This window comes from Stomoxys calcitrans, chromosome 5 (genome assembly GCF_963082655.1).
Source record: "Stomoxys calcitrans chromosome 5, idStoCalc2.1, whole genome shotgun sequence".
NCBI classification, from domain to species: domain Eukaryota; kingdom Metazoa; phylum Arthropoda; class Insecta; order Diptera; family Muscidae; genus Stomoxys; species Stomoxys calcitrans.
Genome location: NC_081556.1, coordinates 126,965,387 through 126,984,705, shown reverse-complemented (window position 1 = coordinate 126,984,705; position 19,319 = coordinate 126,965,387). Strand labels below are relative to the sequence as shown.

The 19,319-nt window shown below is 38.4% G+C and overlaps 1 protein-coding gene across 1 annotated transcript; it reads left to right on the top strand.

Annotated features, from left to right (window-relative positions):
• Nucleotides 1-632: 632 nt before the first annotated feature.
• Nucleotides 633-8,299, top strand: LOC106093952 (uncharacterized). The gene is made up of 2 exons (XM_013261119.2): nt 633-1,045; nt 7,525-8,299. The coding sequence occupies exons 1-2, from the start codon at nt 680-682 to the stop codon at nt 8,179-8,181; spliced, it is 1,023 nt and encodes a 340-aa protein (XP_013116573.2). The 5' UTR covers nt 633-679; the 3' UTR covers nt 8,182-8,299.
• The last annotated feature ends 11,020 nt before the right edge of the window (nt 8,300-19,319 follow it).

The window sequence follows — 19,319 nt, the reverse complement described above, 5'->3', positions numbered from 1 at the left end:
ACATGAATTTGTATGCCAGATTCGTTATCTACTCCCGAATACTTGCATTTGATACCCATATTGTCCTTATCGGTCCACTTTTGATTTTGGGTGATGTTTTTGGGGTAACGGTGGAAGGTCCGCCCCATTCCGTTATCAATAAATTGTAAAACCAATTTTACCGGATTTTGGGGCTGGGCAGCCCCCTAGGTACTTGGACCCAACTTTTTTTTTATGAAATTCGAACTCTACTCTTAAATACTTTTCATTTGAATCCCATATTGTCCCGAACGGTCCACTTTTACTTTTGGTAGTACTTTTGTGGTAAGGGGGAGGGTCCCCTCCTTATTCTGGCTACATTTGTGAGGGAATGGCTCAAAATAAAAGATTACATTCATGCAATTTTAAAGCGATTCAGAGCAATAGTCAAGGCAAAAGGGTTCTAAAATTTTGATCACTTTCACACATTTCCCCTGAAATGATAACACTTCGTGTCAGCTAGCCTGTATAACAGTCACCACTTCATACTTTTTTACCTTCATACTATCATATAAATACTTGGCCATGCATTTTGTTAACAAAACAAAATCAACCTGTCATACACCAAAGAAAATTTCTATCAACCTACCTTTTGCATTTTCATTTCAAAAATTTCTCTTCAAAAGGGGGATGGAAATTCATTTCTGATTGAAAATTGTTTATGCAAACATTTATTTTTCAATTTTTTTTAAAAAACAAAATCGTGTGTACCAAAAATTTAATAAATATGGATACGCTCAATGTTCCCAAGAAAATTCATCGCCATAGCCTAAAGGCTGTAAACCAATTAAGTGGAGGAAACGTTAAAAAGACCATTCCCTTGAAGCAAATTCTGGACCAAGTTCGTTACCAAATGAGAGATTTGGTGCCTGTGAATCAATTTGAGATGACCGTTCAAAAATCGTTGCATATTTTAAGCGATTTGGGACTGATCAAGAAATCTGGTAAAAATAGCTACACTATTGGTCGTGCGTATGGGGCAACACTTTTGGAAAAATCAAGGCCTAAATTGATATCCAAATCAAAAGTAAGTAGAAAATGGTTCATCATTTAGTTGTAGTTTGGCGACTTAAGAAGATACTTCATATACATATAACGTAAAGGACAGGATCATGGATATTAATCTGAATTAAAGTGAGTTTTTATACCCTCCACCATAGGATGGGGGTATACTAATTCTGTCATTCTGTTTGTGACACCTCGAAGTATGCTTCTGAGACCCCATATTATATTCCTGATCGTCATGTCATTTTAGGTTCATCTAGCCATGTCCGTCCATTCGTCCGTGCGTCTCTCCGCCCGTCTGTCGAAAAAACACTTACTAACAAAGCTAGCCGCTTGAAAATTTGAACAAATACTTTTCATTAGTGTAGGTCGGATGGGATTGTAAATGTGCCAATGTTTTGATATAGCTGCCATATAAACCGATCTTGGGTCTTGACTTCTTGATCCGCAATACTCGTCCAATTTGGGTAAAATTTTGCATAAGGTGTTTTGTTATGACTTTCAATAACTGTGCAAAGTATGGCGCAAATCGGAACCTAACCTGATATAGCTACCATATAAACCAATCTTGGGTCTTGACTTCTTGAGCCTCTAGAGGGCTCAATTCTCGTCCGATTTGACTGAAATTTTGCACGTGGTGCAAAATTCTTCACATCCAACAACTGTGCTAAGTATGGTTCAAATCGGTCCACGTTTTGATATAGCTGCCATATAAACCGATCTTGGGTCTTGACTTCTTGATCCGCTAGGGGGCGCAATACTCGTCCGATTTGGTTAAAATTTTGCGTAAGGTGTTTTGTTATGACTTTCAATAACTCTGCAAAGTATGGCGCAAATCGGAACCTAACCTGATATAGCTACCATATAAACCGATCTTGGGTCTTGACTTCTTGAGCCTCTAGAGGGCTCAATTCTCGTCCGATTTGACTGAAATTTTGCACGTGGTGCAAAATTCTTCACATCCAACAACTGTGCTAAGTATGGTTCAAATCGGTCCACGTTTTGATATAGCTGCCATATAAACCGATCTTGGGTCTTGACTTCTTGATCCGCTAGGGGGCGCAATACTCGTCCGATTTGGTTAAAATTTTGCGTAAGGTGTTTTGTTATGACTTTCAATAACTCTGCAAAGTATGGCGCAAATCGGAACCTAACCTGATATAGCTACCATATAAACCGATCTTGGGTCTTTACTTCTTGAGCCTCTAGAGGGCTCAATTCTCGTCCGATTTGACTGAAATTTTGCAGGTGGTGCAAAATTCTTCACTTCCAACAACTGTGCTAAGTATGGTTCAAATCGGTCCACGTTTTGATATAGCTGCCATATAAACCCATCTTAGGTCTTGACTTCTTGAGCCAATAGAGCGCGCAATTCTCATCCGATTTGGCTGAAATTTTGCACGAGGTGTTTTGTTATGACTTCCAATAACTGTGTAAAGTATGGCGCAAATCGGTACCTAACCTGATATAGCTACCATATAAACCGATCTGGGATCTTGACTTCTTCAGCCTCTAGGGGGCGCAATTCTCATGCAATTTAGCAGAAATTTTCTACAACGGCTTCTCTCATGACCTTCAACATACGTGTCCAATATGGTCTGAATCGATCAATAGGTTGGTACAGCCCCCATATAAACCTGTCTCCCGATTTTGCTTCTTGAGTCCCCACAAGGCGCAATTCTTATTCGAATGAACTGAAGTATTACTTCAATGTTCAGCATTCATTTATGGTCCGAATCGGACTATAACTTGATATAGCTCCAATAGCAAAACAGTTCTTATTCAATATTCTTTGTTTGCCTAAAAAGAAATACCGCGCATAGAACTCGACACATGCGATCCATGGTGGAGGGTATAAAAGATTCGGCCCGGCCGAACTTATCACGCTCTTACTTGTTATTATATTGGGTTGCCCAAAAAGTAATTGCGGAGTTTTCATGTAGTCAGCGTTGACAATTTTTTCAACGGCTTGTGACTCTGTAATTGCATTCTTTCTTCTGTCAGTTATCAGCTGTTACTTTTAGCTTGCTTTAGAAAAAAAGTGTAAAAAAGTATATTTGATTAAAGTTCATTCTAATTTTTATTAAAAATGCATTTACTTTCTTTTAAAAAATCCGCAATTACTTTTTGGGCAACCCAATATACGTATTTTCCTGCACATGCAACTGTAATGCTAAAGAGCTTGTTTAAGGGAAAAATCAAAAAAAGAAAAGTTTTGCACACTCCCTGAACTAAAAATGGGAAAAGGTAGGTTAAGTAACCTGTTCATTGGGAAAGGATAGCTTTAGTACCATTTTCGTTGGAATGGGGTAGGTAGATAGGTAGCGAAATGGTACTATACGTACCCTCTCACCAGGAAAAGGGTACTTCCTTGTGCTAGGGTAGGTTTAATACCATTTTGCTTGGAAAAAGCGCAGGTTTAGTTTCCTTTTCCTTGAGAAGGAGTGGCTTTAGTACCCTTTACTGGGGAAAGGGTGGGTAGTAGTAACCTTTCATTGGAAAAGTGTGGCTTAAGCACCCTTTTTCTTCTATAAGTGTAGGTTTAGTACCCTTTTTCCTTGGAAAGGGTAGGTTTGGTACCCTTTTCCTTGGGAAACGGTAGGTTACTTACCCTTTTACTTGAGAAAGGGTAGGTTTACTACCCTTTTACTTGAGAAAGGGTAGGTTTAATTTCCTTTTCCTTGGAAAAAGGGTAGGTTTAAGTTTCTTTTCCTTGGGAAAGGGTGGCTTTAGTACCCTTTACTGGGGAAAGGGTGGGTAGTAGTAACCTTTTCATTGGAAAAGTGTGGCTTTAGCACTTTTTTCCTTCTATAAGGGTAGCTTTAGTACGCTTTTCCTTGAGAAAGGGTAGGGTTAGTACCCTTTTCCTTGGAAAAAGGGTAGGTTTAGTTTCCGTTTCCTTGGGAAAGGGTGGCTTTAGTACCCTTTACTGGAGAAAGGGTGGCTTAAGTACCCTTTACTGGGGAAAGGGTGGCTAGTAGTAACCTCTAAATTGGAAAAGTGTGGCTTAAGCACTCATTTCTTTCTATAAGGGTAGCTTTAGTACCCTTTTTCTTGAAAAAGGGTAGCTTTATAACCCTTTTCCCTGAAAGAGGGTAGTTTTATTACCCTTTTCCTTGGAAGAGGGTAGCATTAGTACCCTTTTCCATGGAACCCTTTTCCATAGAAAAGGGTATAATTGGTACCCTTTTTCTCGGGAAAGGGTAGCATGAGTACCTTTTGCCATGGAAAAGTTTAGCTTTATAATCCTATTACTTGGGAAATGGTAGCTTCAGAACCCTTTTCCTTAGCTTAAGCTAGCTTTAGTACAATTTTTTCCTAGGAAAAAGTAGCTGTAGTACCCTTTTCTTTGAGAAAGGATAGCTTTTTTCCTTGGACTAGGGTAGCTTTTGTGCCCCTTTCCTTGGTAAAGGGTAGCTAAATTATTGGGTTGCCCAAAAAGTAATTGCGGATTTTTCATATAGTCGGCGTTGACAAATTTCTTCACAGCTTGTGACTCTGTAATTGCATTCTTTCTTCTGTCAGTTATCAGCTGTTACTTTTAGCTTGCTTTAGAAAAAAGTGTAAAAAAAGTATATTTGATTAAAGTTCATTCTAAGTTTTATTAAAAATGCATTTACTTTCTTTTAAAAAATCCGCAATTACTTTTTGGGCAACCCATAGCTTCTGAAACGGTAATTTTAATACCCTTGCTTCTAAAATTTTCCATCGAAAATGGTAGCTTTAAGTCCGTTTTTAATCATCTAGCTTTGATCCTCAGAGAAGGCTTTAATCTCCTTACAATGCAAGACTGTTTGTGACCATACCGTCCTGGTTGTACTGCACTTATGGCAATATTACTGTCGGTAAAGATGTTCACACTCGACGTCCACACCACTTCACGCATTCAGTGATCGCCCGGATATCCGCCTGCAGGACCGTATTATGGTCAGACAGTCTAAAACAGATCTCATTCCCTGGATTCTCAATGTAAAACCTCGGCCCACTCTGTCGCAAAGCTTTGATCCATCCGTGTAACATGATCTTCCAGATGGCAATACTAGGGTTTTGTCAATCCAAACTGTGCCGATGGCAGCAGTGCCTCATACTCGACTTTCAGGTTCATCTCAGGTATCCGATCAGAAACCTCTTCCCTTCCTTCCAGGTTTCCTATCGTCGTCTCGATTATACCGAGATGGTATGAGCTGCTCCCATCCTCAATCCATTCTCCCATCGCCTTAAGTCTCATAGCCGCAGTAGCTGCCTCACACTTTATGTGTATGTCAATCTAGAATAGTCTCCAGTGCCCTAGTGGGCGTGGTCCTCATCGCTCCGCCTATACCAAGACAACAGGTTCAGAGAACACAGAGAACATGTATGGTCCTTTTGTTGCACTTTATCTCCATAGCAGTCCACCAAACTACTGAGGCGTAAATAAGTATTGGTCTAATCACGCCAGAGCCAGTGAACTATCCAAGGATTCAGGCCCCACTTCGAGCCTACGGCCCGTCTACATAGTGCCCAACATCTGTGAGCCTTCTCAGTACGCTCTTGAATGTGACACTTCCAATTCAGTTTCCTGTCCAAGATCACTTCTAAGAATTTGACCTTGCCAGATATCGAAATCATCTTATTGAGGAAACGTGGTGCGGTAAATTGGCTCACCTTCGTCTTCCTCGTGAACAGGCATATTTCAGTCTCTGGGTTAACATTGAAACCTCTGGGTCTAGCCCAGTCATATGCCATATGCACGACCCTTCTGCATAGCTCGTTCGTACCCCTACCCCTTAGAAGTATTATAACATCGTCTGCGTGGCAGGCGGGTTCAAATCCCTTCTCAGTCAGCATCCGTAATAGGTCATTTATGGTGTTAATCTATCAAAATACCGAGATTTCGTTGGCCTGGACATGTTGTCAGAATAAGTGAGGGAGCTCAGCGAGGAAGTCGTTTGAAGGTAATCAAATAGGAAGTTTTGTAACATCGTCTGCGTAGCAGACGGGTTCAAATCTCTCCTCAGTCAACATCCGTAATAGGTCATTTATGGTGGTCACCCATAGGAGTGGCTATGAAATGCCCCCCTGTGGCGTGCCCTGTGCCACTTTCTCCCTTATATTTATGCCATTGGACACACTATTTATCCACCTGTTCTTAAGCATATGGGTTATAGTGTCTAAGAACCCAGTTCCCCCGGTACTGGTCTAAGGATTATAACGTAGTCTGCGTAGCAGATGGGTTCAAATCCCTCCTCAGTCAGCATCCGTAATAGGTCATGTATGGTGGTCATCCATAGGAGTGGCGATAAAATGCACCCTGTGGCATGCCCTGTGCCAATTTCTCCCTTATATTTATGCCATGGGACACACATTTTATCTACCTGTTCCTGAGCAATCTGCTACGCAGACGGGTTCAAATCCCTCCTTAGTTAGCATCCGTAATAGGTCATTTATGGTGGTCATCCATAGGAGTGGCGATAAAATGCCCCCCTGTGGCGTGCCCTGTGCCAATTTCTCCCTAATGTTTATGCCATGAAACACACCTTTTATTCACCTGTTCCTTAGCAATCCCATGGCAGCCGGTTGTATGCACCGGATTGACCCGATGAATTCCTTCATCGGCAAGGGCTGCCGCCTCAGTGTACCACACACTGCTACTACAACAACAACAACAACCTGTTCCTTAGCATATGGTTTATCCAGTCTCTAAGGACCAGGTCCACCGGGTATGGTCTAAGGATTGGATCAATGTGTCGGTCCGCACATTGTTAAAAGCCCCCTCGAAGTCAATGCATACCGCCAGTGTGTAAGTTTTGGCATCGAAGGATTCTTCTATTTTATGCACAACCTCGTGCAGGACAGTCCTCACCGACCTTCCCTTGCCATAGGCATGCTGTTTGTATTTGAACAGTTCGCTGGTTTGTCCTACCCTTTATCATGGTGTCCACAATACGTTGCATGGTTTGAGTAGAAAGGACGTAAGGCTTACGGCTCTGTAGGCCTTTGGTGTCGCATAACTTGCCTTGCCGGGCTTGGGTATAAACACCACCCTTGCCTCCTCTTAGGGTTTCGGAGTATATGCACAACCTAGGCACGCTGTGAAAATTTTGGCCAGACGAGGCGCCAGATAGTCGGCCTCTTTCTGTAGTAACGCCGGAAATATTTCATCAGGTTCGGGTGACTTAAATGGTTTGAAGCTCTTCAAGGATCGACATATGATATATTTAATATCTTATCGATATCTTATCGACATATGGATATATTGGGTTGCCCAAAAAGTAATTGCGGATTTTTTAAAAGAAAGTAAATGTATTTTTAATTAAACTTAGAATGAACTTTAATCAACTATACTTTTTTACACTTTTTTTCTAAAGCAAACTAAAAGTAACAGCTGATAACTGACAGAATAAAGAATGCAATTACAGAGTCACAAGCTGTGAAAAAAATTTGTCAACGCCGACTATTTGAAAAATCCGCAATTACTTTTTGGGCAACCCAATATTTAACTTTTCTTTTCTTCTTCCTTAGCCCCCTCTCAAGAAATCCCTCAAAAGAAACTATGCCAAAGATAATGATAACCCGGAAGATGATTTCTTGACTTCAAGTAGTCATAAAAGAATGCGCAAAAACACAACAAATTTTCGTAATCTTGGCTTTAATGATCAACTGCCACAGTTTAATCTAATAGCAACCGGCAACTTACAGACAATACAACCAGAATTGTTTCCCTCATATGAGCGTTCTTATTCGGATAGCCTTTTAATGGGTGGCAATTTTAATATTGTCCCGAATGTTTCGTCAAGGCCAGTGAATTTCGAGATTTTGCATCATCACTTCAATGCGGACTACAACTTGACACCTTCTCCTGTACCCTCCTGGAAATTTTTTGAAAGACCACCATATTTTCCCGTTCTGGAAACTGACGACAAAGATAATACGAATGACTTGCCACAAGTTGAATTAGAAAAAAATGCGGATGCCTTGATTTCAAATCAATCCAAAGACGATATGGATACAGTTGGTCAAAAGTTTTCTCATTTAAATATAAGCCAAGATAATTCTTTGCAAAATTCAGTCAATGAAAATGGCGTTTCCAAAGAGAAAAATGTTTCTCCCTCAACCGCAGTGAAAGTGGAATCAAATTCTTGTCAAGAGAATCCAACAACCGAATGTTCAAACCAGTAGAAGTTTATGGTCCCCTCAAATCTTGAGTTTGGACATTTTTAATGATATTTGTTTTCGTAAAATTTTGTTTTAAAAATGTGAGGGAGAGCAATAAAAATGTGTAGACAATTTTGAAAAAGACTGTTCATTGATCATTGAAACTGTTTGTCACCAATTGTACCGAGTGTGGCAAGGGCATTTCCGAATTTGACTCTGATAAAATTATGAGTAGATCTTACTCTAATAACAAGGCAACAGGAGCCGATAGTTTGTCAGTTGAGCTATTTAAAAAAAATTTAAAATTTTCAGGAAATTTGCTTAAAGGACAAAGGATTAAAAAAAAGTTTGAACTGAATTTCTTCTTGTATTCGGTTCTATCTTTCTTTTTTTTGTGGGTCTGTATGGGAAAATGGTTTTTGCATGTGCCGAGTGTGACTCTCGCCTTATGCCGGACTCCGTTATCAACGGTACCAGCTAAAACCCACCCTGTATCACCCCTGTGGATAAAATCCACCTTGGAACCGCTTTCGCATTACTTCGTGTGGACCCCATATCTGGTGATTATCCCTCTTCGGTGTGTCTGCGTCCAAACCTCCGCATTCATACACTACGCTGCTGCATCCAGGTCCATCTTCTTTTCGCGCAGTACTGGTTCGGCGTTTCTCACCACCGCCTTCTAGATCTTCTTATCTTCCAGCATCGTCTGGACTATTGTCCCAGGCGAAACGTCATCAATGACTGTTTCCAATTCCCTGCGCCTTTCAGTGGAAGAATATGTCCTCCACATTGTCTGTAACTTCTAACCGCCTATGACGCTAAACGCCTGGGTTCGAATCCTTGCAAGACCATCAGAAAAAATTTTCAGCTGTGGTTCTCCCCTCCTAATGCTGGCGACATTTGTAAGGTAATATGCCATGTAAAACTTCTCTCCAAAGAGGTGTCGCACTGCGGCACGCCGTTCGGACTCGGCTATAAAAAAACGGAGGCCCCTTATCATTTAGCTTAAACTTGAATCGGACTGCACTCATTGATATGTGAGAAGTTTGCCCCTGTTCCTTAGTGGAATGTTCATGCCATTGCACCCGCGTCGCCTTAAGGTTGGGACATTTCCACTGTTCTTGCGGCCCGATCTAGAACTCGTCTTCCTTTGGAGTTTGTCGTTGCCATTTACCTTTCTACCGCTCCAGAGTTGAAATCGCCAGGCCCGTCATATCTTCGCATTGTGTCTTCGATCTCATCAAGTTTTTCCTCGAAGGCATCGATAGGTGTAAGACAGCAGCTAAACAACTTGAAGAGATCTCCGTTTCCATTTACGCTGCTTACTAGTGAATATGGAATGCAGATTGCAGCTGTATTCGTCGGATCTTCAAGCCGGGATCCTTGATTTCTTCCTCCACATTGTTCGCTTATAGCTATGATGTCAGCACCTTGTTCTACGATTATTTGCGATAAGAGATCATGTGCGACCTTACTCCCGGGCATGTTGGCTTGTGGTATTCTTAGCATGCCAGCAGTGTGCCTCCTTTACATCCTCTTGAGCCAGGAAGGTAAACTGCCAGGCCTTTTCCGCTGTGCGAGCATATACAGCATTTCATTGAGTTAGAGCACTCCTTCTCCTTGTGTCCATTCTTGCCACATTTAGAATATAGTCCCAATCCTTTTCTATCGGGTCCCTTGCATTACCACTGTAGATGTCCTGCTCCAAAGCACCTGAAGCAGCGATTCATCCCGATATTTCAGTCGAAAGTTTGTCATTCCAATCAGGAACTTACTGCTCTTCACAACTCATTGGCGCAGCTAGCTGGAGACGAAGGCCCTTTTCTGCTCTCTGGAATTAACTGTAGTTAGCTGCACAGTCACTTCTTTAAATGTTGTTCCCGTTGCCTTGATCACTGCATCTGTGATCTCTTCGGCGTTGGAGAGGAAATCCAGGTCGCGGATCCATTTGGTTGCCTTTGGGTTACGGCTCTGCATGTCTACAGCCTCATTAAAAGTGTCCTTGAGGGACTCGCCGCACACTTTATTTCCACATCTGCCCATCACGTGGAGAATAGCACCCGGTTTTGTCTTCTGGACGGAACGGATGGCGATTTCAGCTTCCTCCGATTTCACGTTTCGCCTAAGCACTTCCGGGTAGGTGTGCCCTTCTCTCGGCTTTATTGTCATGACCTGCGGTCGCTGCCTAGGTTTCTGTGGTTTCCGAGCTCTCGGTTTTCGCTGCGGGGTGCTCTTCGGCTTCTTTGCCTTTCGGCCCTTTTTGTTGGTGGTCTCGTTTCTACCGCTTTGTGATATGCGGGGTTTTCATCGACTGGACTCTGCTCTGGTGCTCTCCTGTCCTCTCCTCTCCTCGAAGGCGTTGTCATGCTTTTCGATGTCGTGGGAGTCTCTGCTGTTCTTGACCAGCATAGCTGCTTTTGCTTCTCCGCGGTATATTTCTATAATCTCCTCTATCTCTGACATCCCTGCTAATATTCTTCTGCCTTCCTATGGCCAGTCGATGAACTTTTGTCTAGGAGATCTGGTGCTGTTCTCGCATGCCTCTGCGTTATTCTCCGCTGGGGTACAGTCGAACGCCATACGAGCCCGGAGGCTCGTGGATAATTCACCGATGATCGATGTACTTTCAATCTTCTTTCAAAGATCGATTGCATCTCCTCTGCTGCTGTGTTGATTGGTGTCTCCAGTTTGATTGGGCCCAAACTTGGAGCAGTTATCTATGGTCGAAAATGTATTCGCCCTTCATGTTTATTCCGAGGGTGTCTGTTCACAAAACCGGGATTGGTGTACTCTCTGAAGTCGAGCCAATTGGCCTTCTTCTGATTGATAAATGTTTGGCGCTCAAAGGTTATGAAATTGGGTAGTCGATCCCAGATGAGTGCTATGGCGAGGTGGCCTGATCCTAAAGAAATGACGGCTTGCCAGGATACGTCAGTCAGAAGATCAGGAGCTTTAATTGAAGTGTCTGGCGAGCTGTTGCACTTCATTGTAATCCTAGTGGGGGTTTCACCTTGCGAAACGTGGAGTCTTCAATTCGTAGTGCCAAAGCTAAGCTCCGCTACTCGTTACTCAGGGGAGTAGGCTACAACTTTTGGGCGTGTAGGACCCAACTGCCTATCGGCGGTATCTCCACGTTGTATAGCTCTATCTAGACAGTATCGGACCTGTCTGTTATCAGTAGCGACAGACACAGTCGAGGTAGGTCTATACTGCAATGGATGGTGTATCACCCCACCTCCATTTCGTATGCGAACCTTACATAGCGATTGTTGCGGTGTTACTCATAAAGTCTACCATTTCGTCCATCTTGCCTCGGAGATCATTCATTCAATAGCTGGTTAGAAGATGCAACGAGCTTCGTCGAACCATGGGAAAGGCTGTCAGGCTCTGCTTGGTCCCAGGTAGGATCAAGGTATGGCGGGGATCGAAGTGGATTGCCACCAATCTTGCTATGGAATCAGCAAGACCTTCACTGTGCGAGTTTCTTTGTGGAGTGAACGCGTTCTACAATGGCCGCGCGAATAAAGCGCTGAAATACAGCACTAGCCCAGTATTTCAAAGGCTCTGTAGCCGAGTATTTGGCGAAACAGGCCGTCAGTCTTGACTGATCATTGCAACGTCAGGTCTTTGACTTCGCGCTGGGTGAAGGAAGAGTGAGACTTCTGCAGGATGTTCGATGACGAGGATGAAGAGGAGCAGAAGACAATATGGGACCAAGGGTGTTGTTCGTGTTGCGTATATTGCCGCACAAGAACAGTCGTAGGGGCCAAATAATCCGACGACGAGGACGCCAAAGGACGACAATGTCACTTGGAACCCAGTGCTGTCTATGTTCGAACATCACCTTGCAACATATTCAGTGCGACTATACTCCCGTAGTGACTTAAGGCCAGAGCGCTTCTCCCGGAATTGAAATTTTCTCTAAAGACAAAATTTCCATGAAATTTTCTCTAAAGACAAAATTTCCATGAAATTTTCTCTAAAGACAAAATTTGCATGACATTTTCTCTAAAGACAAATTTTCCATGAAATTTTCTCTAAAGACAAAATTTCCATAAAATTTTCTCGAAAGACAACATTTTCATAAAATTTTCTCAAAATTTCCATGAAATTTTCTGCAAAGACAAAATTTCAATGAAATTTTCTCTAAAAACAAAATTTCCTTAAAATTTTCTCTTAAGACAAAATTTCCATGAAATTTTCTCTAAAGACAAAATTTCCTTGAAATTTTCTCTAAAGACAAAATTTTCTCCAAAGACAAAATTTCCATGAAATTTTCTCTAAAGACAAAATTTCCATGAAATTTTCTCTTAAGACAAAATTTCCATGAAATTTTCTCTAAAGACAAAATTTCCATGAAATTTTCTCTAAAGACAAAATTTTTATGAAATTTTCTCTAAAGACATAATTTCCATGAATTTTTCTCTAAAGACAAAATTACCATGAATTTTTCTCTAAAGACAAAATTTTCGCTAAAGACAAAATTTCCATAAAATTTTCTCCAAAGACAAAATTTCCATGAAATTTTCCATGAAATTTTCTCTAAAGACAAAATTTCCAAGAAATTTTCTCTAAAGACAAAATTTCATGAAAATTTTGTCTTTATTTCATGAAAATTTTGTCTTTAGAGAAAATTTCATGGAAAATTTCATGGAAATTTTGTCTTTGGAGAAAATTTTATGGAAATTTTGTCTTTAGAGAAAATTTCATGGAAATTTTATATTTAGAGAAAATTTCTTGGAAATTTTGTCTTTTGTCGAAAGACAACATTTTCATAAAATTTTCTCAAAATTTCCATGAAATTTTCTGCAAAGACAAAATTTCAATGAAATTTTCTCTAAAAACAAAATTTCCTTAAAATTTTCTCTTAAGACAAAATTTCCATGAAATTTTCTCTAAAGACAAAATTTCCATGAAATTTTCTCTAAAGACAAAATTTCCTTGAAATTTTCTCTAAAGACAAAATTTTCTCCAAAGACAAAATTTCCATGAAATTTTCTCTAAAGACAAAATTTCCATGAAATTTTCTCTAAAGACCATGAAATTTTCTCTAAAGACAAAATTTCCATGAAATTTTCTCTAAAGACAAAATTTCCATGAAATTTTCTCTAAAGACAAAATTTCCATGAAATTTTCTCTAAAGACAAAATTTCCATGAAATTTTCTCTAAAGACAAAATTTCCATGAAATTTTCTCTAAAGACAAAATTTCCATGAAATTTTCTCTAAAGACAAAATTTCCATGAAATTTTCTCTAAAGAAAAAATTTCCATGAAATTTTTTTTAAAGACAAAATTTCCATGAAATTTTCTCTAAAGAAAAAATTTCCATGAAATTTTCTCTAAAGACAAAATTTCCAAGAAATTTTCTCTAAAGACAAAATTTCCATGAAATTTTCTCTAAAGACAAAATTTCCATGAAATTTTCTCTAAAGACAAAATTTCCTTGAAATTTTCTCTAAAGACAAAATTTCCATGAAATTTTCTCTAAAGACAAAATTTCCATGAAATTTTCTCTAAAGACAAAATTTCCATGAAATTTTCTCTAAAGACAAAATTTCCATAAAATTTTTTCTAAAGACAAAATTTCCTTAAAATTTTCTCTAAAGACAAAATTTCCATGAAATTTTCTCTAAAGACAAAATTTCCATGAAATTTTCTCTAAAGACAAAATTTCCATGAAATTTTCTCTAAAGACAAAATTTCCATGAAATTTTCTCTAAAGACAAAATATCCAAAACAAAATTTTCTCTAAAAACAAAATTTCCTTGAAATTGTCTCTAAAGACAAAATTTCCTTGAAATTTTCTCTAAAGACAAAATTTCCTTGAAATTTTCTCTAAAGACAAAATTTCCATAAAATTTTCTCTAAAGACAAAATTTCCATGAAATTTTCTCTAAAGACAAAATTTCCATGAAATTTTCTCTAAAGACAAAATTTCCATGAAATTTTCTATAAATACAAAAGTGGTGCATTTTTCATACCATTTCTTCTAAAAACTAAATTTCCCTGAATTTTTTTCTCTGTTAAGCTTCTCTACTCCCTTGTCCAACTAACCGATGAACTAACTATAACCACCTTTCTAGCGTATAAGGGCCATCATATTGAAAAAAAAAACCAATCCTCTTTAAAGCGATCAAAACAAAAGCACCCACTTTTATGTGAATCCTAAGTTTCCCAAACCGAGTATGGAAAAGTAAAAGACCACAAAAAAAGATATCATCATTTAAAAGTTAATCCAAATCCATCCCAAAGGCTTCTCATAGGTACTAAGTATTCTATGTTACTGTTGATAGCGGCATTGCCCCCTGAATAGGAAGTGGTAGGGGAAGCTGAGGTATGTGAAAGAAAAACTTAAAAAAAATGTTCAACTTGGAAATGCAAATGTTTGAGGGAATTCTATCGACACGCATGCATCTAAATTTATTTGTCAATCAGTCTTAAGCTACGACTTGGCCAGTTTCATAAAATAGCAATAATTGCCATGTAAGCGCTTTACTTCAACTTCAACTCGAACTTGCGTTGCTTTAGTTTTCCTGTTGCTATGGATGTTTAGGCTAGCCATTGGCCGGCCGGCCGGCCAAATGGAAGTCTGATCGCTTAGCTTGTCTAGGATTTTGTTGGAAAAAGCTCAGCAGCTAGGGCATTGGTACATGAGTTTTGCATGCAACTTTGTGCAGAACCACCACAACCACCACCACCATCATCGTCATCACACAACATCAGCACCTCAGATCACACATCACACACAATGAAGCCAGCCAGAGTATGCCACATCAAATGGCATCATATGTGGTTTTGCTGAAACTCACATCACATGTATGATGAACTTAAAGAGTGGAACAAGAAAACCCAAAACAAAATCAACCTCAACCTTAGCTTTCAAAATGTACTCTATAAATTCTATAGTTTTGTTTTCGACGACGCTGTTTTCGGCCATACTTGTAACAGAAACCTAACATCATATTAAACAATTCAAAGTCTATTTGCAACCTCTGCACTGACATCTGCACAGTGATGTTTGGGGAGAACATTTTTAAAAAAAAAAATTTTTATGGAAAATTTTCTAAAAATTTTGTTTTTAGGAAAATTTTCTAAAAATTTAGTTTTTGGGGAAGTTTTTTAAAACATTTGTCTTTAGGGAAAAATTTATAATTTTTTTTTTTTAAAATTTTTTAAAAAAATTTTTTCTTTAGAAAATTGCACATTTTGCCCATAGACATTCCACTAAGGAACAGGGGCAAACTTCTCACCTATCAATGAGTGCAGAGTGAGAGTGAAAGTCAAGTCCCATTTCGAGTCTACTGCCCCCCGCTTATATCTCAACATCCGTTAGGCTTCTAAGTGCGCTTCTGGTTGCCGCCACGCTTCCAATGCAGTTTGGACATTGAATTCTCCTGCGGTGATTTTGGAAGTAGGTTTACGCCTTTATGCTATGCTGGGGTATAACAACCAGACCACTGTGCCTTACATTAAGTACAAATTTTCCAAAAACGCCTTTTAGCTGTTGATATGCCCATACTTTGTGGGTCCTTTTATGCTCCTTTGCTAGCTGGCACTCTCAGAATGTGCGTCCCACACAAAGAACTTACTGGGCTGTTGGTTTTGTTTTTATATGCAGCCAATTGTTATAAATTTTCCCAATTCCCATAAAGTCGGCCCTAAAGTTCCTTTTTCGATGTTTCGCCCGTTGTCTTTTTGATGGTTTTTATCACCTTTTTCACTACCAATTCAGCTCCTTCATGGCAACAGTCACTCACTCACTCACTCAATACTCATGAAAATCAAGATGATGATGATGATGATCATCATCATCATTACGAACCTTTGCTGAGTTACTATATCCCCATATGCAGTGGCATTGTTTTTTTTTGTCTAGTGTAGTGGTTGTGGCCTTAGTTTAGTTAAAAGGGTTTTCATTTCAAAGCCTTAATCGTTTTGATAACATTTTTAACAACATTTTCTAACATTTTTACTATTACCACCAGTTGCCATACTCGCATGCAATGCATGTTCTTGGTGTTTGGTCATAATTCTTTTTGCGCTTTTGCAATCGAAGACCACATGTGGTGCATATTGCCATAGCATACATCTATGCAGAGGTTTACTCTTTAGCCCCCGATTTGTGTCCTGTTTTTTTTTTCTCTTGTTTTGTGACCATCGGCCATTGAAGGTGCTGACAGAAATTGCGTTTATTTTGAACTAAGGATTAGGTATTAATTTGTTTTGGACGCGTGCGTACATGCCATAGAGCAAAAGTGTTATGACTTTGACTAAATTTACTTTGAACTTGAGAAGGCTGGAGCAGAGTTGCCAGATGAAAACTTTGTCTGAAGTGAAAATTTCATGGAAATTTTTTGTTTAGAAAAAATTTCATGGAAATTTTGTCTTTAGAGAAAATTTCATGGAAATTTTTTTCTTTAGAGAAAATTTCATAGAAATTTTGTCTGTAGAGAAAATTTCAAGGAAATTTTGTCTTTAGAGAAAATTTCAAGGAAATTTTGTCTTTAGAGAAAATTTCATGGAAATTTTGTCTTTAGAGAAAATTTCAAGGAAATTTTGCCTTTAGAGAAAATTTCATGGGAAATTTTTCTTTATAGAAAATTTCAAGGAAATTTTGTCTTTAGAGAAAATTTCATGGAAATTTTGTCTTTAGAGAAAATTTCATGGAAATTTTTTTCTTTAGAGAAAATTTCAAGGAAATTTTGTCTTTAGAGAAAATTTCATGAAAATTTTGTCTTTAGAGAAAATTTCATGGAAATTTTGTTTTTAGAGAAAATTTCATGGAAATTTTGTCTTTAGAGAAAATTTCATGAAAATTTTTTCTTAAGAGAAAATTTAATGGAAATTTTTGCTTCAGAGAAAATTTCATGGAAATTTTTGCTTCAGAGAAAATTTCATGGAAGTTTTGTTTTGAGAGAAAATTTCATTAACATATTTTGTTCAGAGAAAATTTCATGGAAATTTTGTCTCTAGAGAAAATTTCATGGAAATTTTGTCTTTAGAGAAAATTTCATGGAAATTTTGTCTTTAGAGAAAATTTCATGGAAATTTTGTCTTTAGAGAAAATTTCATGGAAATTTTGTCTTTAGAGAACATTTCATGGAAATTTTGTAGCTAGAGAAAATTTCATGGAAATTTTGTAGCTAGGGAAAATTTCATGGAATTTTTGTCTTTAGAGAAAATTTTATGGAAATTTTGTCTTTCGAGAAAATTTCATGGAAATTTTGTCTTTAGAGAAAATTTCATGGAATTTTTGTCTTTAGAGAAAATTTTATGGAAATTTTGTCTTTAGAGAAAATTTTATGGAAATTTTGTCTTTAGAGAAAATTTCATGGAAATTTTGTCTTTAGAGAAAATTTCATGGAAATTTTGTCTTTAGAGAAAATTTCATGGAAATTTTGTCTTTAGAGAAAATTTCATGGAAATTTTGTCTTTAAAGAAAATTTCATGGAAATTTGATCTTTAGAGAAAATTTCATGGGAATTTTTTCTGTAGAGAAAATTTCATGGGAATTTTTTCTGTAGAGAAAATTTCATGGACATTTTGTCTTTAGAGAAAATTTCATGGAATTTTTGTCTTTAGAGAAAATTTCATGGACATTTTGTCTTTAGAGAAAATTTTTTTTTGTCTTTAGAGAAAATTTCAAGGAAATTTTTTCTGTAGAGAAAATTTCATGGAATTTTTGTCTTTAGAGAAAATTTCTCGGAATTTTGTCTTTAGAGAAAATTTCATGCAAATTTTGTCTTTAGAGAAATTTCATGGAAATTTTTTCTTTAGAGAAAATTTCATGGAATTTTTTTTTACAGAAAATTTTATGGAGATTTTGTCTTTAGAGAAAATTTCATGGAAATTTTGTCTTTAGAGAAAATTACATAAAAATTTTGTCTTTAGAGAATTTTTGTCTTTGGAGAAAATTTCATGGAAATTTTGTGTTAATAGTACCACGCTCACAAGGGCACTGGAGACTATTCTAGATAGCCACAACGGCTATGAGACTTAAGGCGATAGGGGAATGGATTGAGGATGGAGGCAGCTCATACCATCGCGGTATAATAGTGGTGACGATAAGAACCTTGTAAGAAAGAGAAGAGGTTTCCGATCGGAATCCTGAGACGACACTTAAGGTCGAGTGCTAGGCACTGCTGCCACTGTACAGTCTTGGACTGACGAAACCCTAGTATTGCCATCTGGAAGATCATGTTACACGGATTGATCAAAGCTAGAGGTCATAGTTGGAGACCACATTGAGAACTCAAGGGCTGAGATCTGTTTTAGACTGCCTGACCATATTCGATCCTGCAGGCGGAGATCCGGGTGATCACGGAATGCGTGAGGTGGTGTGGTGTTACGCGATGAGGTCGAGTGTGAACATAAATGGCCATAAGGGCAATAACAACCAGGACGCTAAGGTCACGAACAGTCTTTCAGTGTAAGAAGTAGATTAACGCCTTCTCTGAGGATGCCAAAATCCTTATCGTTTGGGTGCCGGGCCGTAATGAAGTAAGGGGGCCTTAAAGAGCAGATGATTTGGCGGTGTAGGCCAGAGGACTGCCGTCAATAAACTTGGTTAATCCAAAGCCATTCTGGTCGACGCAGTCCGAGTTAAGTGCATGGGAATCGAATGAACACTGTGGACAGCGAAACAGTCTGCAAGACGGAAATAATCCTATGGTGTGAGAGGAAGAGGCTATTACTGAAAGGAAGTAAGAAGGAGGTCAGTTTTGTGACAACAATGGGACACATATAGGGTGGCTGATGAAAGCCGCTACCAAAAAAAAATGTAATAACTTTTTTTCTATTTAATAATAATAATTTAATAATTAATTTAATTAATTAATTAATTAATTTAATTAATAATAATTTAATAATTAATTTAATAATTTAATTTAACATGAATAAAAGAAAAATGTATTCCATACACCGAAAAAAAAATGTAGCAATATTCATCATTGTAGCAATATTCATCAGCCACCCTGTAGGACTACGAGCTCACTTATTTACGAGGTAGAGCGACCACCTAGAGACTGGGATGTGAAAAATATCAGATTCGTGCGCTTCACGGAATTACCTTTTATGTGAGTCCCATATTGCCATGGTCGGCATATATGTCATATTTGGAACGACCACCTAGAGACTGGGATGTGAAAAATATCAGATTCGT

Coding starts and splice junctions, on each gene's coding strand:
- LOC106093952 (XM_013261119.2), top strand. CDS start 680: ATGCAAACATTTATTTTTCAATTTTTTTTAAAAAACAAAATCGTGTGT. Junction 1,046..7,524: donor AATTGATATCCAAATCAAAA/GTAAGTAGAAAA, acceptor CTTCTTCCTTAG/CCCCCTCTCAAGAAATCCCT.